The sequence below is a fragment of the Lucilia sericata genome, unplaced genomic scaffold (genome assembly GCF_015586225.1).
Source record: "Lucilia sericata isolate MDLA Ls3-8-SP2 unplaced genomic scaffold, ASM1558622v1 Contig002506F_arrow, whole genome shotgun sequence".
Classification (NCBI taxonomy): domain Eukaryota; kingdom Metazoa; phylum Arthropoda; class Insecta; order Diptera; family Calliphoridae; genus Lucilia; species Lucilia sericata.
In genome coordinates, this window is record NW_023996281.1 from 18,895 (window position 1) to 43,350 (window position 24,456).

General features: G+C 30.1%; 1 protein-coding gene across 1 annotated transcript in view; it reads left to right on the plus strand.

Annotated features, from left to right (window-relative positions):
• Positions 1-223: 223 nt before the first annotated feature.
• The window catches only part of LOC119614021 (MAP kinase-activating death domain protein-like), a gene marked incomplete at its 3' end in the record, with an annotated part of 30,125 nt that continues 5,892 nt past the window's right edge, over positions 224-24,456 (plus strand). Inside the window, exons 1-9 of the mRNA XM_037970096.1 lie at positions 224-263; positions 17,705-17,972; positions 19,752-20,116; positions 20,266-20,788; positions 20,853-21,214; positions 21,274-21,400; positions 21,986-22,018; positions 24,077-24,171; positions 24,240-24,423. Of these exons, the coding sequence (XP_037826024.1) occupies positions 17,850-17,972; positions 19,752-20,116; positions 20,266-20,788; positions 20,853-21,214; positions 21,274-21,400; positions 21,986-22,018; positions 24,077-24,171; positions 24,240-24,423 (1,812 nt within the window). The remainder of the gene's footprint in view (positions 264-17,704; positions 17,973-19,751; positions 20,117-20,265; positions 20,789-20,852; positions 21,215-21,273; positions 21,401-21,985; positions 22,019-24,076; positions 24,172-24,239; positions 24,424-24,456) is intronic.

A 24,456-nucleotide genomic window follows, 5' to 3' on the forward strand; every position in this document is an offset into this window, starting at 1 on the left:
TCTTAATAAATAAATATGCAAAATATATTCTTATTTTACTTTAGAGTCGAATAAAAAATGCAATTTGTCTGTCATAAAGTTTTATTTTTATGTCATACTATAAACTAAATAAAATTAAATTTCTATGTAGCAAATTTTAAACCATAAAGTGTCAGGCAAATATTGTTTATTTTATAATGCAAATATCTTTACTAAAAGTTTATTTTATATTTTTATTGTTATTATTTTGCAGCAGGAGAGGCTTTGTAAACTACTGGTTACTGGTAAGTGTTTATTTAATATTTATTGGAATTGTTAGTAAATAAATTTATATATTTATATAAGTTTTAGCAATGGGAATTAAGATAAGTTCTGTTTTAAAAGAGTTCTTAAGGAAAATTTTTAAAAGGAGATTTTATATAAAGGGATTAACATATTTATTTACATTTTAGAGTTTGTAATTTTTTTTATAGAAAGTTGTAGAAAAGTTGTCAAGACTAGAGCAACTTTATCTATAGAAAAATTGTCTAGACTAGAGCAAGTTTTTCTATGGAAAAGTTGTCCAGACTAGAACAAATTTTTCTATAGAAAAGCTGTCTAGACTAGAGGAACAGTTTGTATAGAAAAGCTGTCTAGACTAGAGTTACTTTTTCTATAGAAAAGTTGTCTAGACTAGAGCAACTTTTTCTATGGAAAAGTTGTCTAGACTAGAGCAACTTTTTCTATAGGAAAGTTGTCTATACAAGAGCATCTTTTTTATAGAAAAATTGTATAGACTAGATCAACTTTTTCTATATAAAAGCTGCCTAGACTAGAGCAACTTTTTCGTTAGAATAAATGTCAACACGAGAGCAACTTTTTCTATTTGTAAAGTTGTCAAGATTAGAACATCTGTTTCTATAAAAAAGTTCTATAGACTAGAGCAACTTTTTCTATAGGAAAGTTGTCTAGATTAGAGCAAGACGAGGGCAACTTTTTCTATAGGAAAGTTGTTTAGACGAGAGCAACTTTTTGTATAGAAAAGTTGTATAGACTATAGCAAGTTTTTCTATGAAAAAGTTGTCCAGACTAGAGCAAATTTGTCTATAGAAAAGCTGTCTAGACTAGAGGAACAGTTTGCATAGAAAAGCTGTCTAGACTAGAGCTACTTTTTCTATAGAAAAGTTGTCTAGACTAGAGCAACTTTTTCTACGGAAAAGTTGTCTATACTAGAGCAACTTTTTCTATAGGAAAGTTGTCTATACAAGAGCAACTTTCTCTATAGAAAAGTTGTACAGACTAGAGCAACTTTTTCTATAGAAAAGCTGTCTAGACTAGAGCAACTTTTTCGTTAGAATAATTGTCAACACGAGAGCAACTTTTTCTATAGAAAAGTTGTCTAGACTAGAGAAACTTTTTCTATAGAAAAGTTGTCTAGACTAGTGCAACTTTTTCTATATAAAAGTGTTCTAGACTAGAGCAACTTTCTCACTAGAAAAGTTGTTTAGAAGAGAGCAACATTTTCTATAAAAAAGTTATCTAGAAGAGAGCAACTTTTTCTAGACTTTTTCGTTAGAATAATTGTCAACACGAGAGCAACTTTTTCTATAGAAAAGTTGTCTAGACTAGAGAAACTTTTTCTATAGAAAAGTTGTCTAGACTAGTGCAACTTTTTCTATATAAAAGTGTTCTAGACTAGAGCAACTTTCTCACTAGAAAAGTTGTTTAGAAGAGAGCAACATTTTCTATAAAAAAGTTATCTAGAAGAGAGCAACTTTTTCTAGACTAGAGGAACAGTTTGTATAGAAAAGCTGTCTAGACTAGAGCTACTTTTTCTATAGAAAAGTTGTCTAGACTAGAGCAACTTTTTCTACGGAAAAGTTGTCTAGACTAGAGCAACTTTTTCTATAGGAAAGTTGTCTATACAAGAGCAACTTTCTCTATAGAAAAGTTGTCTAGACTAAAGCAACTTTTTCTATAGAAAAGTTGTTTAAACCAGAGCAAATTTTCTCAGAGAAAAATTATATTTTATTGTTCAAATTTTCTATTTTTATAAATTTTAAATTATAAAGTATTTGGTACAATAAATTACATAAATTTCCAAGTATTTGTATTATTTCGCAATTTTAACTTTTTTCCATTGTATCTACACATTCGTAAGAAATGTTATGTAAAACTAAGAAACGAAATAAAAAATAAATTCAAAAATAATTTTGGTCTTTATATTGATAGGAGTTGACTGACGACATTGACAATATTGATGATGAAACAGATTGACGTCAGTTGGGCAAATTGATGTTTGACACACGTTTTGGTTTACTTGCAACAAAAAGTTTTACTTAAAACCTTATTTAACGGATTAAGTGATAAGAAAAAGTTTATTTTTACACTTTGCTAAAAAAAAGCTTAAACCAACGAAATTGATAAATATGGTATTAAACTAAATTTAATATATTATAAAACTTATACTTGAAACTTTGAAATTCAGAAAGAAAAGTTTATTATAATTCGTATCTTTATAATACTAGCCTCTTCTAAGTATTTTTTGAAGCAGTAAAATATATAACTTTAATTTTCTTTATTATAATATTTCTGGATTTAAATTTATGTGTTTTCTCCCTTTTATAAAAACCTATCATAAAATTCAAACTGCAACGAATGTGCAACTATTTGTAAAATTTCTAACAAAACAATAAAAACATTTTAAATTTAACTTCAGAAAAGTAATCATAATTCCTTTAAAAAATACTTGTAAATAAAACAAGAATCATAAAACATGAAAAAATTTTGTAAAACTATTTAAGTTGTACTAAACATATAAATAGTGAACACACTATTGCTCCCACACATAGTAAGTCTAGATAGGTAAACAAAACAGTGGGTCAATATTAGGAGATGATTTTTCTCAAATTGCAAAATAACAAAATAAGTTGTTCAGACTAAATAGTATATAAAATATAAATGGCGGACAAATTGCCTAGACTTTGGCTAATTTTTTATAGAAAAGTTGTCTAGACTTAAGAACTAGACTAAAACAAAATTTTCTATAGAAAAGTTGTCCAGAAGAACTTTCTATATGTTGTCTAGGATAGAGCATCACTTTTTGTGGACAAATTGTCTTACTTTTAGGGCAGTCCTTATATATATATACATATGTTCATATGTATAAGAGTAGAAGCTTATAGTACATACATACATATGCATGTTTAAATATGAAAACTATCTCAGACCGACTAAGTAATTTGGTTGCTTCGTTGGTTGAATGAGCAGAGAATGAATGAATAAAATTTTTAAAAACCACAAAATGAAAAATGAATAGGAAAAAGGTACAAATTTCAAATGCCTGTTATTATTATTCTAGTGTTGTTGTATTTTCTTGTTGTTGTGGGTTCATTGTATAACGTTATTCATATATTTGTTGTATCAGATACAAACATTTCGTAAAAATAATCTAAAAAAATATGCATATGGGGAGTAAGAAGGATAGGTACAGGAAGGAATAGAAAGTGGGAACAACCTGCATTTTAAATATGTATGTGTGTATGTAAATGAGATTGTTTATATGTTACTAGCGTACCCGGTTTGGTCCGCAGCTTAAGAAAAGTCATAGGAAGAATGAAAAGCAGAGAGTTAACTAACGAACTAACTAACTAACTAACTAACTAACTAACTAACTGACTAACTACTAACTAACTAACTAACTAACTAACTAACTAACTAACTAACTAACTAACTAACTAACTAACTAACTAACTACTAACTAACTAACTAACTACTAACTAACTAACTAACTAACTAACTAACTAACTAACTAACTAACTAACTAACTAACTAACTAACTAACTAACTAACTAACTAACTAACTAACTAACTAACTAACTAACTAACTACTACTAACTAACTAACTAACTAACTAACTAACTACTAACTAACTAACTACTAACTAACTAACTAACTAACTACTAACTAACTAACTAACTAACTAACTAACTAACTAACTAACTAACTAACTAACTAACTAACTAACTACTAACTAACTAACTAACTAACTAACTAACTAACTACTAACTAACTAACTAACTAACTAACTAACTAACTAACTAACTAACTAACTAACTAACTACTAACTAACTAACTAAACTACTAACTAACTAACTAACTAACTAACTAACTAACTAACTAACTAACTAACTAACTACTAACTAACTAACTAACTAACTAACTAACTAACTAACTAACTAACTAACTAACTAACTAACTAACTAACTAACTAACTACTAACTAACTAACTAACTAACTAACTAACTAACTAACTAACTAACTAACTAACTACTAACTACTACTAACTAACTAACTAACTAACTAACTAACTAACTAACTAACTAACTAACTAACTAACTAACTAACTAACTAACTAACTAACTAACTACTAACTAACTAACTACTAACTAACTAACTACTAACTAACTACTACTAACTAACTAACTAACTAACTAACTAACTAACTAACTAACTAACTAACTAACTAACTAACTACTAACTAACTAACTAACTAACTAACTAACTAACTAACTAACTAACTAACTACTAACTAACTAACTAACTAACTAACTAACTAACTAACTAACTAACTAACTAACTAACTAACTAACTAACTAACTAACTACTAACTAACTAACTAACTACTAACTAACTAACTAACTAACTAACTAACTAACTAACTACTACTAACTAACTAACTAACTAACTAACTAACTAACTAACTACTAACTAACTAACTAACTAACTAACTAACTAACTAACTAACTAACTAACTAACTAACTAACTAACTAACTAACTAACTAACTAACTAACTAACTAACTAACTAACTAACCTAACTAACTAACTAACTAACTACTAACTAACTAACTAACTAACGACTAACTAACTAACTAACTAACTAACTAACTAACTAACTAACTAACTAACTAACTAACTACCTAACTAACTAACTAACTACTAACTAACTAACTAACTAACTAACTAACTAACTAACTAACTAACTAACTAACTAACTAACTAACTAACTAACTAACTAACTAACTAACTAACTAACTAACTAACTAACTAACTAACTAACTAACTAACTAACTAACTACTAACTAACTAACTAACTAACTAACTAACTAACTAACTAACTAACTAACTAACTAACTAACTAACTAACTACTAACTAACTAACTAACTAACTAACTAACTAACTAACTAACTAACTAACTACTAACTAACTAACTACTAACTAACTAACTAACTAACTACTAACTAACTACTAACTACTAACTAACTAACTAACTAACTAACTAACTACTAACTAACTAACTAACTAACTAACTAACTAATAACTAACTAACTAACTAACTAAATAACTAAACTAACTAACTAACTAACTAACTAACTACTAACTAACTAACTAACTAACTAACTAACTAAACTAACTAACTAACTAACTAACTAACTAACTAACTATTAAGACTAAGTAACTAACTACTAACTAAGACTAAGTAACCAACAAAGCTCTTAATGGGACTATAAGCCCTCAAAGGAAATTGTATAAGCTTTCATCTGAGCAAAAAATTTTTATTTTTTAAATTTTGAAAAAAAAAATTGGAAGACAATGAAAAAATAACTTTGACCCGCTTCTAACTTCCGGTAGCTCTTGACCAATAGCGCTGAAAATTTGTGTGGTGCATTTCATCCAAATCGGGAGACATCGATTTTAATAGTTGGGTCACTTGACACGAAATTGCCCATATATATGATTCTTAGTTCTGCCTTTTGGGCTTTGCGATGATGAATCAGTCACTCATTAATGCCACTCTTTTTTATATATGTATAGAAAACGCTAACCATTGTTCTGGGTGTTTGTTTATTTTAATAGTTTGTTTTTACTTTTTTGTGTTTTTGTTTTCTGTCAGTGTATGTAAGCGTGTGTTTAGTTTATTGTATTTGTTGGTGAATTTCTGCTTGTAGTTTCATGTTTACAAACAGAAAACAGACACTCTGAGCACATAGATAAATTACCTTTTATTACTGAAATCGTAACGTAGAGTAAGAAAGGAAGTACACGTTTCACAGAGCAATGAACCTTGTTGATGGTCATAGTTTTGTGTGGAACACACACGAATATAATTTTACAGCAGATATGACAAATGGCATACTAATTTTATATCTTGCTAATGGTTTCTTTAGATACATTTATTAAATTTAACTAAAAGTATCTTTTGTAAAAACATGTTAAATGTTTAATTTTAATGAAAAGTGATAAAGGTTGTTCTAATATGTCAATTTTAATCAAAAAATGTGTTAAAGAAAAACTTGAACAATTTTTTTTTTTTTTTTGTTTTCTTCATAAAGCTAGTTGCTATTTTCATATTAAAAAACTATAAAAATACCAAGTTTTTTAAAATTCCTTTTGAAATTCTTAAATTCTTTATAACTAAATCTATAAACTTAATATTATAAATTCTTTATAGTTTCTTTAATACCCCTCAGTAAATTCTTCGTCTAAAGTATAAACATTTTTATCATTTTTATCATATGTGCTAAACTGGAAAATTGCTTCAGTATACATAAGTACATACATGTACTGTCCTATCTTCCTTCATATTTAATGCATGCATTCCATGTTCATCCCTGGCTAATCGTCACTTGTATAATGTTCTATGGATTAGTGCACAGCATAGCAGCATCTATGTTTTTAAATCTATTTATTCTGATTGCGTACATGTGTTTGCAAGTGGAGTGTTTAACTGAGAAATATGTGGTTGCATATATTGAAAATGAGGTTAGAAAAAACATATTTCATAAATTTAAATCGGATTTAAAATGCTATAAATGGAAAAATAGTATTTCGCATGAGCATATTATAAGCGATAAAAAATAAAAATAATAAAGTTTTTTTAAATAAAATTAGATTTTAGTTCAATTCTTGTAGGGGTACGTATTAGTGATATTTTATATGACAATAATACTCATACGCACTGTAGCCTTATTTTAATGATATTTGCTTATGTTTGTAGAACTAAAAAATGTGTATTCTAGGTTCTTAATAGATTCAAAGATAATATAACTCTGTCCCTCCTTATGTCTATCCGTCTATTAGTTGAAAACAGACTAGGATCTAAACATTAGGAAGATTTGCTTTCCATATAGAAGTAGTTCATTTAGAATTTCATTACTTTACTTGTATTTATAAGCTTGCAATTAGCGATAAAGTAATTTTCTACAGGGGACCTCATTGGGGGGTGTAGGATCAATTATGAACCGATCCTTATATGCCTCATTTCATCGCTATACTCCCATTTTAAAAGCCTTTAATTAGCGTTAAAGTGATTTTCTGTATGGGAACTTATATAAGGGGTATGGATCGAAACTCATTACAATTAGTAGTCCGATTTTGGTTCATACAGTGAGCATGTTGAAAGTAATGATAAAAATAGTAAAATTTTAAATAAGAATAGATTTTGGTTCAACTCTTGCATGGAGTACATATTAGTGATATTTTATACGTTAATAATACTCATACGTACTGTAGATTTTTTTTATAATTTTTGCTTATGGTTGTAAATCCATAAAGTATGTATTTTAGGTCTTTAATAGATTCTAAGCTGATATAACTATGTATGTCCGTTTGTCCATCTGTCTGTCAGTTGAAAACAGGATAGGATCTAAACGGGAGGAGTTAGAGATGTTGGTCGTATACCAAAAAGATTAATAGATTCCAATACGATCCAGCTCTGTCTATCATCTGTCAGTAAAAACAAGATAGGACCTAAACATGAGGAGCTAAAAGTAGAAATATTGGTGGTAAAAAGCATTTATTCTTCGCTCTTAATAGATTCTAAGACGATCTAGAGCTCTGTCTGTCTATCAGTTCAAAACATGATAGGACATAAACGGGAGAAATTAGAGTTAGATATATTGGAGATATACTGTGCTCTTAATAGATTCTAAGACGATTTCGCTCTGTCAATCCGTCCGTCTATCTATCATCCATAAACATGAGGAGCTAGAAGTAGAAATATTGGTTGTAAAAAGCATATTCTGGGCTCTTAATAGATTCTAAGGCAATCTAGATCTGTCTGTCTATCAGTTCAAAACATGATAGGAAATAAAATATACCGCGCTCTTAATAGATTCTATTAGCTTTGTCTGTCAGCCCGTCCGTCTGTCTGTCAGTTAATGATATGATAGAACATTAACGGAAGGATTTGGGTATATTGGTCGTAGATCCAAAATGTATTTATATTCTGATTCCTGAATATATTCTATGATGATCATTGATAAAGATTTAGCATCTTGTTTTAATTTGTATTTGTCTGGGTTGTGCAACATTCACATGTACATTACTCTCTAGTACTTCTTTTGCATTAGATATGTATTTTTGTGCTTTAATGATCTTGAAGATCTGGATTATTATTAAGTCCATACTTCATTTTAGGAGCTTAAGGTTTTTCCAAAAGATTTCCAGTTATTCTGGTTATATGATATATGTCTTATTTTGCTAAACGATTTGTCAATCGATGATACATAGGATTGTCATAGGGTATTCGCAGAGCAGATCCAATCCATACATATTTACTCTTTCGGGTATATACGATCCCCAACTGTTTCAGTTAAAGAGTTGTCCCTTTTGAGGGTATAGTACAATAGCAGATACATATCTTTCGCTCTAAGGGAAACGTTTCTGTAATCTAGCAGCATGTAATAACCATCATAATATCTGTCCCACTTTTATTTAAAATTATGATTAAAATTCTATAATGGCATTAAAGAAGAACCTAATATGACCTAACTTAAACACTTTAAAACATTAATTAAAGCTTTTACTTGAAATCTCTGTATAAAATACTAATTAAGCTCAAACTTTACAATAAAATTGTTTCCCCTCAACTACACCACATAAACTACTTAGTTGGCTAAACAAAAACACAAAAACTTTAATAAAATTTTAATTTCCTTCCCCACGATTATAACACGTTAAATTGTTGCATTCATAACGTTCTTCATTTTTTAGTTCAATTAAATGTTGATGAAAAGAGGAAATTCCATATTTTTACCCAAGGTAAAATAAATACCAAAAAACAACAGCAACAAAAAAGTTAAAAACTTCATAAAAATACACATTTAAACTTATTCATCATCAACAGCCAGCAGCAGCAGCTTCGTATAGTGTTCAGTCTCATCATTTTAATGTGGAAGATCATGTGATTGTTCTAAATCTCTATGTGTGTGTTTGTGAGGTTTTTGTTACAAGGTCATTGGAATTAAATGCTGTTCACTTTTGTTTTTGCTTCCCCCACTTACTCCCTCTTCCCTAAACAACTGCATGTGTGTTTATTTAATGTGTTGGTATGAGCGTAATGCATTATTTTTCCTAGAAGAAAATCACATATTTTGCTCTTTTTTGTTGTATTGTTTGTTTGTATTTTTCTTTTAAGTTTTAACAACAACAAATAACTACAAAGAGTTTCTATTTTTAAATTGTATGCAATATTTCAGTTTTGTTTCTAGTAGTTTGCGTGCAAATAAACGTTCTTTACTCTTTTCTTTTTTCAAACGAGTAAACTGCTGCCTTAGTAGTTTTATTATCATTCAGTTACCGCCAACAGAAATATAAAGAGAGAAACAACAACAAAAAGTCCTCTGAGTAAGAATAGCGAGCAGCAGCACGTTCATTTCTATTAATTAAAATTCAGTGATTTTAATTTTCCATTGTTGACTAAAGTTTTCTCTAGAGGATTTTTCATTCATTGTCGTTGTTGTTTTTTTTTTCATTTTGTCTTCACTTTCATTTTTTTAACTTTTTTCGTATTTTATGCCATTTTGGCTGTTAAAGTGGGATTTTTTTCTTATTTTTTTCTACATACAGATACATTTTTATTCAAGGCTCTTGAAAGTTGAAGTGCAGTTAAAGTGACCATGGTGGATATTTGTATGTAAAAAAATCTTAGTTTTAAATGCGAATAATAATTTTTGTATAATTTAGTGAACAATTAAAATAAACTAATAATAAAACGCAAAAAATACTTCCAGGATAGTTGAGTAGACAGCAACAAACAAATTATAACAAATACATACAACTATAGAATTCTTGTTCAATTCTGTCCAATTACTACATCCTTTAACCTCAAATCTAATTCAGTTCAAATTAAGTTCTAGTTCAGTTCTAGTTCAGTTCTAGTTCGTTCTAGTAGTTCTAGTTCAGTTCTAGTTCAGTTCTAGTTCGTTCTAGTTCAGTTAGTTTCAGTTCTAGTTCAGTTCTAGTTCAGTTTCTAGTTCAGTTCTAGTTCAGTTCTAGTTCAGTTCTAGTTCAGTTCTAGTTCAGTTCTAGTTCAGTTCTAGTTCATTTCTAGTTCAGTTCTAGTTCAGTTCTAGTTCAGTTCTAGTTCAGTTCTAGTGCAGTTCTAGTTCAGTTCTAGTTCAGTTCTAGTTCAGTTCTAGTTCGTTCTAGTTCAGTTCTAGTTCAGTTCTAGTTCAGTTCTAGTTCAGTTCTAGTTCAGTTCTAGTTCAGTTTCTAGTTCAGTTCTAGTTCAGTCTAGTTCAGTTCTAGTTCAGTTCTAGTTCAGTTCTAGTTCAGTTCTAGTTCAGTTCTAGTTCAGTTCTAGTTCAGTTCTAGTTCAGTTCTCAGTTCTAGTTCAGTTCTAGTTCAGTTCTAGTTCAGTTCTAGTTCAGTTCTAGTTCAGTTCCTAGTTCAGTTCTAGTTCAGTTCTAGTTCAGTTCTAGTTCAGTTCTAGTTCAGTTCTAGTTCAATTCTAGTTCAAGTTCAGTTCTAGTTCAGTTTTACTTCAGTTATAGTTTGAAGCCATTTCAAACTGTTATTTCAATTGTTTATAATCAGTTATAGTTCTGCTTAGAACTTTTATTGTTAATTGTTTAAAATCTATGCAAAACAGCTTAAATTAACTTTACTTTTTGTCTAAATAACATACATATATAGCTTTAAAACCCTTAAAACTGTCAATCTTATTTGAAAAAATTTCTTCTTATTTTTTGAACATGAAATCCTACTTAACTAATAAACAGCTTAATGAAGAAAAAATTATTAAATTTTCCAATAATCTGTAGTTAACAATTTTGAGAAGGGAAAATAAATATAAAAAATAAATTTACTTAAATTGCTTTTCATACAATATTCAGCCCATTTCCCTTTATTAAATTTGTGTAGTTGTTTTCATGAGTAAAGTGTCCTTTATTAACAAACAATGACATTTTGTCAGCTCTTTATGTTTTAAATAATTAATTTAATAAATTATACTACTCACTATATGTTTTTGTCTCTCTGTCAACAGAGAGAGTAATTGAAATTGTCGTATGACGTTAATTAGCAAAAGAGACTAAAGTGATAATGTTTGAAATAATAATGGAAATGCAAGGACAACATTGTAATGTAGTAAAAGAACAGAATATTTTTTTTTAAATTCAATTAACATTATTAATTAAGAAACTATTTTTATAAAATAAAAAGAGAGAAATATTAAAACAAAATGTTTAATAGATTCTATCAAAAATTTATGTTAGTTTTATCAGGATTTTCTTTGGATTTGAAAAAAAAATTTAACGGAAATTTTGCCATTTTGTAAGTTAATCCAGTTTTCCTTTTAAAGGTTTATCTCACACTAACACACTCTTAAATATTAATTTTAAATTATAATTAAAGATAAATCCTTTTTCACCACCACACAACCCCATTTACTTATTACTTTAAAAAAAGGTTTTACAAACATATATACAGTATTATTGGTTGTTAAGTTGTTTCAATTCAAAAGCTCGTTTTGTTTTTATTTAAACATGAGGAAAAACTCGTATAAAAGCCGGAAGGAAATCTGTTTTAAATTGATAAAGGGCAGTAATTGATATTAAAATAAAAACGATTTCCCTTTTACTAGTATAAACTACTAACAAAGCAGTGGAAAAGGGGGACGGCAGTAGGTTGCCGTAAATGAATAAAGGCTTTTGTACAACATTATTTCAATATTCTCATTTTCAATGCATTTAATGTGGTTCGAGTACATTAATTAAGAAAACAACAAACAAGAATAATTGCTAATTGCAAACATTAAAATGAGGACTCTTCAAGTGCAAAGTAAAATAAAAAATAATGGTAAAGTTTAATAGATAGGCGGGGCGATCGATAAGTATAAAAATGTTTAAGATATAAGTGATATATTTAGATGAAAACTATTCTTTACATTGTCGTAGATTTTAAACTTTTGTAATTTAAACTTACTTTAAGGCTTTTGAAATTCCGAGTTTTATTAGCTTACCTGAAATGAACAAAAAGAGCAGAAATTTTATTAGGTTCTTTAATAAACATAAAGAATTCTTAAAGTAAAAATTTATCGAAAATTTTGGTAAAAAACGAAATTTAAAACAAAAAAAAAAATTAAAAATCTGATCTAGAACTGATCTAGAACTGAACTAGAACTGAACTAGAACTGAACTAGAACTGAACTAGAACTGAACTAGAACTGAACTAGAACTGAACTAGAACTGAACTAGAACTGAACTAGAACTGAACTAGAACTGAACTAGAACTGAACTAGAACTGAACTAGAACTGAACTAGAACTGAACTAGAACTGAACTAGAACTGAACTAGAACTGAACTAGAACTGAACTAGAACTGAACTAGAACTGAACTAGAACTGAACTAGAACTGAACTAGAACTGAACTAGAACTGAACTAGAACTGAACTAGAACTGAACTAGAACTGAACTAGAACTGAACTAGAACTGAATTAGAACTGAACTAGAACTGAACTAGAACTGAACTAAACTGAACTAGAACTGAACTAGAACTGAACTAGAACTGAACTAGAACTGAACTAGAACTGAACTAGAACTGAACTAGAACTGAACTAGAACTGAACTAGAACTGAACTAGAACTGAACTAGAACTGAACTAGAATGAACTAGAACTGAACTAGAACTGAACTAGAACTGAACTAGAACTGAACTAGAACTGAACTAGAACTGAACTAGAACTGAACTAGAACTGAACTAGAACTGAACTAGAACTGAACTAGAACTGAACTAGAACTGAACTAGAACTGAACTAGAACTGAACTAGAACTGAACTAGAACTGAACTAGAACTGAACTAGAACTGAACTAGAACTGAACTAGAACTGAACTAGAACTGAACTAGAACTGAACTAGAACTGAACTAGAACTGAACTAGAACTGAACTAGAACTGAACTAGAACTGAACTAGAACTGAACTAGAACTGAACTAGAACTGAACTAGAACTGAACTAGAACTGAACTAGAACTGAACTAGTACTGAACTACAGAACAGTTGATTAAAATTTTCTCCAAAGAAAGCATTTTTCAAATAATTTTTGAAATATTTTTTTAATATTCTCCTCCATAAGTATTTTCTAATTGACTGCAATTTTATTGAACTTTTGCTCAATTTTAGAACTTCCGCATCGTCTGTCATTAAGGTCGTGCCTACTTGCCTTACTTGAGTAAACATTTACGTTATACATGTTGTTAACATTAATTTTTCGAAATAAAGGGGGAATACAAAAAATATATTATTTGTATGTTACCATTATCTAATGCGGGGCATCCGCATTGCATACAACTCATAACCAGTGGGTATTAAAAAGTGATATTAACATTAACTTAAGGTATTGCTTAAGGTCACTGGTATTTAAGGTTACATACTGGATTTTATTTCTTTAAGTTTACTGTTAACATTATGTAAATCTATGAGTGAATGTGTAACACATTTTAGTTGTAGGTAATTGTTGTAATCTAAATGTGTCGTATGTTCTTAGGATATGGATGACTTAAGTAAATCTATTAGATATGCATATTATGAGAGGTAAAGGTTATACATTAATATTAAAATGTGTTGTGCACTTTGTAAGTGATTACATTTGAAATACTATCGATATAAAATATAACTAAATTTTTTTTACTTTTATTTCTTAACATTAAATTTAAGTTTGCTTAAATTTCTGTTTGTGACACAAATACATATGTATGTATGTAGATGCAACAATCTACACATAGTGTTTTAATTCTGTTACAACACTTTTACATCATATGCAATAATCAAACAGTGCGTATACGTAATTCAGTTATTTCAATTTTAATAAAGTATTATTGTTGTTGTATATTACTATGTGTATATGTATTACAGGAATACACTTATACACAAACACACACTTAGATTTCCATTTCCTTTATGTAATTCACAATTGAACACACACACAGTATGTGGTACAATAATTTATTGGACTTACATATACATTAGGGCGTCCCCTTCGTTAATAAAAAAAACATAAGATAATGATGAAATAAACGCTTCGTCCATTATAAGATATCATTTCTCAAAATTTGAATCCTGAGGTCAATATTTAGTAAGCTGGGCCAAAGAATAGACAGATCCTTTTATCAGATTTTTATAATTTTTTCATGCAAAGGAATGATTTCATATTCATAGGTCAGGACAAAAAGTTTGAGAACAATTAAAAAAATTGCATTTTTCTTCGCAAACATCAGTAACTTCCAATTGGCACCACCCTAATATGTATATGTATATATCATTATGTACACAGAAAAACTGAAAAACGATTTCAATTACCAAAACCTCGTTTTCAATTATTTATTTATTGAAGTTCAACCTATAACAAAAATTGTATATTCAATTACTACTTATAATTGATTTCGTATAAAAAATTTTTATTTTTTTATATTTTTGTTGTTGTTAAATACGTATTTGATTATACATTTTTATGATTCAAATACAAAATGAATTGAACCCTTTTAAAATTTTCGATTAATCGTTTAATTGAAAATTTTTAAAATTAATTTTTTCTGTGTACAAGTAAGTACTCAAATATCCATATAACATATTTATATAAAATGTTTATTGATTTGTTTGGAGAATTTGTGAGAGTGGGTAAACATACACGCATACACACTTAGTTACAAAGTAAAGTAAATGTACTATGAATACCTAGTATAGTATATGTACTTGGGTGTCACTTGAAGGTATTTAGACAGATATCTGAGCTGAGAACAAAACAAAACCTAACTAGAACTTACCTAAACTACAACTTATTTAAAAGTAAGCTGGAACTGCATTTTAAGGATAGATTTAGAAATCAAATTGGAATATAACTAAGTCTAAGATCAAGACTTCAAATCCCCTCTTAACATCAATTTACAAGACTCCCTTAATCTACACACAGAAAACAATCGTTCTTTTATACTCATATACTTAAGTTTAGTTCTAGGTTGTTGTTTATTGTTGTTCTTGGTTATATTGAATTAGTTAATGGTTGGATACGTATATGACTGGCTGACTGGCTGGTTTTATTGCTCGTCTTGCTGGTTGGCTTATGGCTTAGAAAAGAGTTTGAGTTGAGAGTGCGTTGCGTACAAGTGCAAGTACAAGTCTATTTATTAACTATATAAATAAACAATGTGTACAACGCGTGTTTTACACATGAATAAGTTTTAGTTTTCAAACATGTTTAACAATCAATATTATATTGGATTTTTTCTTCTCCACTCTATATCTCCCTCTTTATTAGCAGAATTTTTCCAACTAAATAGCTAACAGTTGTTGTTCTTAATTATTTTGTTGCTCCTTTAAATAAAAAGTTTGCCATGAAAATTGTTACACAATTAGAAACTCTTGGCTTTAAGTTAAATTGAGAGCAAAATTTTTAATAAACTTGATTTCTAAAGTTACACATTGTACAACATTCATGTGTGTAATTTATGTGAACCTTCTATGTGTGACCATTTTTTGATATATTACCGATTTTTTAACTCTTTAGTTCTTCCTTCACTGAAGTTTTGCTTAAGTTATGGTTCAGTTCTAGTTCAGTCTTCAGTTCTAGTTCAGTTCTAGTTCAGTTCTAGTTCAGTTCTAGTTCAGTTCTAGTTCAGTTCTAGTTCAGTTCTAGTTCAGTTCTAGTTCAGTTCTAGTTCAGTTCTAGTTCAGTTCTAGTTCAGTTCTAGTTCAGTTCTAGTTCAGTTCTAGTTCAGTTCTAGTTCAGTTCTAGTTCAGTTCTAGTTCAGTTCTAGTTCAGTTCTAGTTCAGTTCTAGTTCAGTTCTAGTTCTAGTTCAGTTCTAGTTCAGTTCTAGTTCAGTTCTAGTTCAGTTCTAGTTCAGTTCTAGTTCAGTTCTAGTTCAGTTCTAGTTCAGTTCTAGTTCAGTTCTAGTTCAGTTCTAGTTCAGTTCTAGTTCAGTTCTAGTTCAGTTCTAGTTCAGTTCTAGTTCAGTTCTAGTTCAGTTCTAGTTCAGTTCTAGTTCAGTTCTAGTTCAGTTCTAGTTCAGTTCTAGTTCAGTTCTAGTTCAGTTCTAGTTCAGTTCTAGTTCAGTTCTAGTTCAGTTCTAGTTCAGTTCTAGTTCAGTTCTAGTTCAGTTCAAGTTCAGTTCTAGTTCAGTTCTAGTTCAGTTCTAGTTCAGTTCTAGTTCAGTTCTAGTTCAGTTCTAGTTCAGTTCTAGTTCAGTTCTAGTTCAGTTCTAGTTCAGTTCTAGTTCAGTTCTAGTTCAGTTCTAGTTCAGTTCTAGTTCAGTTCTAGTTCAGTTCTAGTTCAGTTCTAGTTCAGTTCTAGTTCAGTTCTAGTTCAGTTCTAGTTCAGTTCTAGTTCAGTTCTAGTTCAGTTCTAGTTCAGTTCTAGTTCAGTTCTAGTTCAGTTCTAGTTCAGTTCTAGTTCAGTTCTAGTTCAGTTCTAGTTCAGTTCTAGTTCAGTTCTAGTTCAGTTCTAGTTCAGTTCTAGTTCAGTTCTAGTTCAGTTCTAGTTCAGTTCTAGTTAGTTCTAGTTCAGTCTAGTTCAGTTCTAGTTCAGTTCTAGTTCAGTTCTAGTTCAGTTCTAGTTCAGTTCTAGTTCAGTTCTAGTTCAGTTCTAGTTCAGTTCTAGTTCAGTTCTAGTTCAGTTCTAGTTCAGTTCTAGTTAGTTCTAGTTCAGTTCTAGTTCAGTTCTAGTTCAGTTCTAGTTCAGTTCTAGTTCAGTTTTAGTTCAGTTCTAGTTCAGTTCTAGTTCAGTTCAGTTCAGTTCTAGTTCAGTTCTAGTTCAGTTCTAGTTCAGTTCTAGTTCAGTTCTAGTTCAGTTCTAGTTCAGTTCTAGTTCAGTTCTAGTTCAGTTCTAGTTCAGTTCTAGTTCTGTTCTAGTTCTGTTCTAGTTCTGTTCTAGTTCTGTTCTAGTTCAGTTCTAGTTCAGTTCTAGTTTAGTTCGAGTTCAATCTTTACGATGAATTCTCTACTTTCAATATAATGAATTTTTCTTAAAGAACAAGCGTAATTCCGACTCTTGTTCTTATTATCAAAAGTACCACAGTACCCCATCCATTTTCCATTATTTTAATTTCAATTAATTCGAAATCAATTTTAATATTAATCCCAAACTATAATCGAAAACCACTGTGCACTGTTTGTAACTAAAAGCGGTTAGAATGGGAAAAAAGCAACATATTACTTTGTGTTGTATTTCGTTACATGTTTCTTTAAGTGAAATAATCATTTAATTAAAACCCTAAGGAGCCAAATTCAATACGATATATACAGTTGTTGCTTACATTTGACACCCAGTGTGTGTCTGGGTCTAAGTAAAATGGGAAAAAGAGAAACATGTGTCTTGAATTTAAAAACTCATAATACTAAATTAGATTAACATTAAAGCTTTTAGCAACAACGTTTGTCTTAGTAACAATATTTTTTTCTCTCTTTATTTACAGCAAAAATCCATCTGTAACATAAAGGCAATAATGAATTGAAAATTCATGTTGAAATTTTCAACATAAACAAAAGTTGTTTTAAAAAGAAGACAATAGCAAGTAATAGATAACAAATCTATAAAAAAGCAAAACAAAATCATCAATTATGGCCGAACAACAGAAGCTATCGTTGTGTCCACGTTTAGTGGACTATTTGGCAATTGTGGGTGCTCGAACAACACCACCAATACACAAGGGATTACCAGGAAATAAGACACCACCTGTACAAGTAAGTATTACAAATTACTTAGTAGACAAAAAAGGAAACAAAAAATCATGTCCGTTTGGTAGTCTTTGAGGGCTGCAGAGATTACAAATAGAACAACAATGGTGCACTGAAATAATATGTTTAATATAAAACCATTTATAAAATTAAAGGTCATTTTAAAGGTTATGACACTAAATCACTTTTAATTGAACTATAAGTTACCTGAAATTAGGTCTGAAATATAACTATACTAGAACTGAACTAGAACTTGAACTGAACTAGAATTGATATAAAACTGGAACTGAACTAGAACTGAACTAGAACTGAACTAGAACTGAACTAGAACTGAACTAGAACTGAACTAGAACTGAACTAGAACTGAACTAGAACTGAACTAGAACTGAACTAGAACTGAACTAGAACTGAACTAGAACTGAACTAGAACTGAACTAGAACTGAACTAGGACTGAACTAAAACTGAACTAAAACTGAACTAAAACTGAACTAGAACTGAACTAGAACTGAACTAGAACTGAACTAGAACTGAACTAGAACTGAACTAGAACTGAACTAGAACTGAACTAGAACTGAACTAGAACTGAACTAGAACTGAACTAGAACTGAACTAGAACTGAACTAGAACTGAACTAGAACTGAACTAGAACTGAACTAGAACTGAACTAGAACTGAACTAGAACTAGAACTGAACTAGAACTGAACTAGAACTAGAACTGAACTAGAACTGAACTAGAACTGAACTAGAACTGAACTAGAACTGAACTAGAATTGAACTAGAACTGAACTAGAACTGAACTAGAACTGAACTAGAACTGAACTAGAACTGAACTAGAACTGAACTAGAACTGAACTAAAACTGAACTAGAACGGAACTAAAACTGAACTAGAACTGAACTAGAACTGAACTAGGACTGAACTAGAACTGAACTAGAACTGAACTAGAATTGAACTAGAACTGAACTAGAACTGAACTAGAACTGAACTAGAATTGAACTAGAACTGAACTAGAACTGAACTAGAACTGAACTAGAACTGAACTAGAACTGAACTAGAACTGAACTAGAACTGAACTAAAACTGAACTAGAACGGAACTAAAACTGAACTAGAACTGAACTAGAACTGAACTAGAACTGAACTAGAACTGAACTAGAACTGAACTAGAACTGAACTAGAACTGAACTAGAACTGAACTAGAACTGAACTAGAACTGAACTAGAACTGAACTAGAACTGAACTAGAACTGAACTAGAACTGAACTAGAACTGAACTAGGACTGAACTAAAACTGAACTAAAACTGAACTAAAACTGAACTAAAACTGAACTAGAACTGAGCTAGAACTGAACTAGAACTGAACTAGAACTGAACTAGAACTGAACTAGAACTGAACTAGAACTGAACTAGAACTGAACTAGAACTGAACTAGAACTAGAACTAGAACTGAACTAGAACTGAACTAGAACTAGAACTGAACTAGAACTGAACTAGAACTGAACTAGAATTGAACTAGAACTGAACTAGAACTGAACTAGAACTGAACTAGAACTGAACTAGAACTGAACTAGAACTGAACTAGAACTGAACTAGAACTGAACTAGAACTGAACTAGAACTGAACTAAAACTGAACTAGAACGGAACTAAAACTGAACTAGAACTGAACTAGAACTGAACTAGAACTGAACTAGGACTGAACTAGAACTGAACTAGAACTAAACAATAACTTTTTATTTAACTTAAAATATTTCAAAAATATCTCACATCAAATTCTATCTCTTTTCTAGATCCCCGAACTTTTAAGACGTTATCCACCCTCGGATCATGCCGATTTTCCCTTACCTCTCGATATGGTATATTTTTGTCAACCCGAAGGTTGTACCAGTGTTGGTCCTCGAAGAACTGGCTCAGCCATTCGAGATATGACATCATTTGTATTCGCCTTAACCGATAAAGATTCCGGAAAGACGCGATACGGTATATGTGTTAATTTCTATAGACCCGTAGAGAAACATACGCCCAATGTGGAGAAAGCCCAAACTCACAACACACCAGCGACAGCCCAAAGTACACGGGGTCGTAGAAGTTCGGCATTTCGCCGAGAATCATGGCGAAAAAGTATGGAGCGAAGTTCAGATTCGGCATTTAGTAGGCAAGTAGAGATTAAGATTAAAAACAAAATGCTTAAGCTTAATTTTGAGTTTTTCTTTTTAAATTTTGAGTTGTAGTCGTAGTATTTAGATAATTTTTGGGTTACGCTAAAATGCCTTTAAAGTACAATTGATATAATTCTCTTAATAGTTACGGCCTTCTAACTTCTTCTAGCGACTACAGAAGTAACGTCGCACCAAGTGATTCTGATCGTGAAATGACTTCTCGTAGAGATTCCGATACCCAACATCATGTATCACATCATGGTCACAATATGCAACAGGTGCCGAAATTGGGTCTAATGGCACCTTCAGCTGATTCCGAATCGGGTGGCAGTCATTCACCCTCACCGCGGGCCTCTAGGAAACGTACAAAATTAAGAAATCAATCATTGACTTCATTGTGCATAATATCACATCATCCTTTCTTCACCACATTTCGTGAATGTTTATTTATATTGAAGAAGTTAATAGATGCCTGTAATGAATCCTCCTCACCCAAGAGGGTGGGGGCATCACAGAAAAATAATCGAGATAATGTGTGGACCGTATTAACGGGTCATGCTAGTGAGGCGACTTCTTCTATAGTGCTACATGATGTTAAAGAAATTGAAACCTGGATATTGAGATTGTTATCCACACCGGTACCAGTGCCGGGTTCAACAAGAGTTGAGGTGTGTGTTGGAAATTTTTTGTAAAAATTCAAATTTGTTTTATTTTATATATAATTTTTCTTAGGTGGAGGTACTATCTCCCACAGTCCATGAACCTTTACTGTTCGCTTTGCCCGATCATACTAGATTTTCCTTAGTTGACTTTCCTTTACATTTGCCTTTGGAGTTGTTGGGCGTAGAGACCTGCTTAAAGGTTTGGACTTTAATTATGTTGGAGAACAAGGTGTTGTTTCAATCTCGTGACTATAATGCACTCTCCATGTCGGTAATGGCGTTTGTCACAATGTTATATCCTTTGGAATATATGTTTCCGGTGATACCGCTACTGCCCACATGTTTGAGTTGTGCTGAACAATTGCTGTTGGCTCCCACACCGTTTGTTATTGGTGTACCGGCCACATTTTTAATGTATAAAAAGAATTTCCGGTTGGTATTCCATAAACTATAGAAATAAATATTTCCTATTAACATTTAAATATCTACAGCTTGCCCGATGATATTTGGGTGGTGGATTTGGATTCTACAAAACTAACTCCTCCTACTGGCGGCTATGATGAAATACCTCCGCTTCCCGAACCAGAAGGCACAGTTTTGAAAAATCATTTGAAACAGGTATGTGAACGCAAAACTTTTGTATTTTGAAATAGATTTTAAAAATATATATTTTTAAAGAAATATTGGCTAAAGCTTTTCTTTTTAATTAAAAATTTTTTCCAAATTTAATTCGATTAAAAAATAATTGTTAAGAAAACTTACACTTAAATTGTAAATTTCAAACATAAATGTTTTCTCTAACTCTCTCGACAACAAAAAGCTTTCAGTGTTACATCTAAAACTTTCTCTCTCTATACTTAAGTTATACGAATATAAACATTCATTTTCTCATTGTCATTATTGTTTCGAAAAATTCATTAATAACTCTCAGGAGTTTTAATATTTTGTACAGTATTTTTTTATAAAAAGCACTTGAATTATGTTAAATATAATTTACCAATTATTTTTGGTTATTTTACCTCTTCTAAAACTTCTTATTGCTTTATTTTCTTTCAAATTATTATTAAATATCATGCTCTCTCTTTCTACTTTTTAACGATAACTAACAACAACTACATTGTCATCATTTTAAACAAAAAATATATTCAAATCAATGAAATACTTTCGTTCATCTTATAATAAAAAAAATATCTAAAAACACAGGCTATGCAACTTATGGATGAAGCTGGACTTGGTGTAAATATTTTATTTGATTTTCTTTCTAGTTTTCATTTAACTTTTTTGCCCTCATATCTAAATGTTTAAAAGTTTAGTTGGCATGTTTTTTAAGTTTTATATATAAATATATTTAAAAGTTTATGTTAATTAGCTTAATTATTTAAAATTATTTGTAGCAGCTTAATTATTTTATGTTTAAAATTTAATTTTACTAACCTAATACTTTAAAAATCGCAGAGGAAAGGTCCTTAATCTACGATCACTTTTAAAAGATTTAAACTATGTTCCTAAGATCCAAACGAACAAATTACATTATTCTCGCTTAATAGATTGTATAATGTTGTTCGGTTCAATTTTCAATATTAAATACCCTAAATCAAAAGAAAATGTGTGTGAAATTTCAGCCCACTCTTTAGGCCTTTTTGTGTCTTCAACAGAAACGCTCACATACGGACAACAGTCCCAGTTATAGAAGATCCCTTTAATGAGATCAATGATCAGTTATGAGCAAATCAGGGAAAACTTTGGACTGCCAATTATATACTGTTATCATAATATGTATATTAATTAATCGTTATTAATTAATGAAATGTGTGTTTTTAAGTGATTTTCGGAAATGGACCTTGATCAATAATAGACTAATCCGGAAAATATCCTAAATGATTTATACATAAATATGCAAAACCTTGTTAATGGTGAATTTAATATCGATACTTTTAGTTATTAATGAATTATGTGTGTTTCACATACTTTCGGAAGAGGACCTTATATGGGAGCTACGATCAATAATACAGCAATCTGAAAAAATTCCTGAAACGATTTGTTTTTTGACAAATATCATCTCAATTATGTAATTTTGAGCTTTTAAATAATTTTCAGAAGTGGACCTTTTATAGGAGCTACGAAATATAATGGACCGATTCAGATCTAGATTGGTGATATGCTTTCTGTTGATGTTAGATTTATATGAATACAATTTTGATGTAATTGACGATAAATCTAATTTGCCGGTATATTTATAGTTGTATGGGGACTGTAGGAAATTTTAACCTATTTTTTGTAATTATCAGCTCTAGTTTCTGAAAACACTATTGGAATATGGAGTTAAAAATATCTAATTTTTCGGGGTTCTCTGAAATTATTACTCATTACTTTTTACGTAGTGGACCGATTTGAGTGATTTTTAATACCAATCCGCTGAGAACAATACTGAATTTTTTTGATAAATTTCATTCATTTCTGTTGCTTTCATAGATAAATCGACTAAGAATTTCCTAAGGACCCGGAAAATACATACAATATAATTTGTAGAGTTGGTAGAGGGTATAATAAACTAGTTAAAGTTGATTAAAAATTCCACTTTTTCCCGGTAAATTTAAGATCGCATTTATTCAGAAGGTCAAATGGCAGAGAAATTATTTCGACCTCTTTTTTTGATTATTCCTTTTATAATAATCATTGTAAAGGAATAGAGACACCTATAATTGATTAGAATATAATACTCCAAAAACAGTCCCACCCAAAATTTCGGAAATCTCGTAAACCATTGTGATTCCTGAGAGGCGAAACCTTGAGATCATACATGATATGATTTGAATGATAAATAAGCCTTGCATAAGTTAGTCAGAGTGAGGATCTTTCTTTAAGTGTTTCTTGGAAACAACCCTCTCTCTCTCTCTACCTTAGAAAAATATACACAAAGTTTTACTAATTATTGCATGAATTTTTATTTCTTAAGCTTTTTATGATTTTTAATTTCCAAAGCTTTTTTACAATTTAAGTTCCAAAGCACCACAATTGTACTAATAACAGTCATCAAATATCAAATTCATAATCAAAATATTAAGAAAAATATAGATCATAACTAAAAAAGCATAAATCATACATGACGACTGTTATCACTACATGTTGTACATTTGTAAAATCCTTTCAAAAAAAATCATACTACTTCCCACATTCTATATATGTAAAGAAATAACAATTTGGTTACAAAATACCAAACCTCTAACAAAAGTTTTCAGTTTAAGAAAATTATTCAAAAATTTCCCAATTAATGAATATTTTCAAATCAAATAGGCTTTAAGTTCCATGACTGCTTCAAATCAAGCAATATCAACACAACAACTAATGCCCTCGGTAAGGGATAGTTTAACAGAGCCCACTTTATTGGGGTAAGTTAAAGGGATTTGAAAGAAAACTTTATAAATCTCAAATTAAAATTATTATCTTTTTTATATAGGGTCTCACAGGCCAGATTACCCTTACAGTCACCCTCTCAATCGGCTTATACTAGTCAAAGAAATTCGGTGTCTACTCAGGGAGCCATGTCACGACAGCCCAGTCCCATGAATTCACCGGCCTTAAATCCTTTTATATATGGCACCGATGTCGATTCGGTAGATGTGGCCACCAGAGTAGCCATGGTAAGTTTTAGAGTTTGTTTTAAAAATAAACTA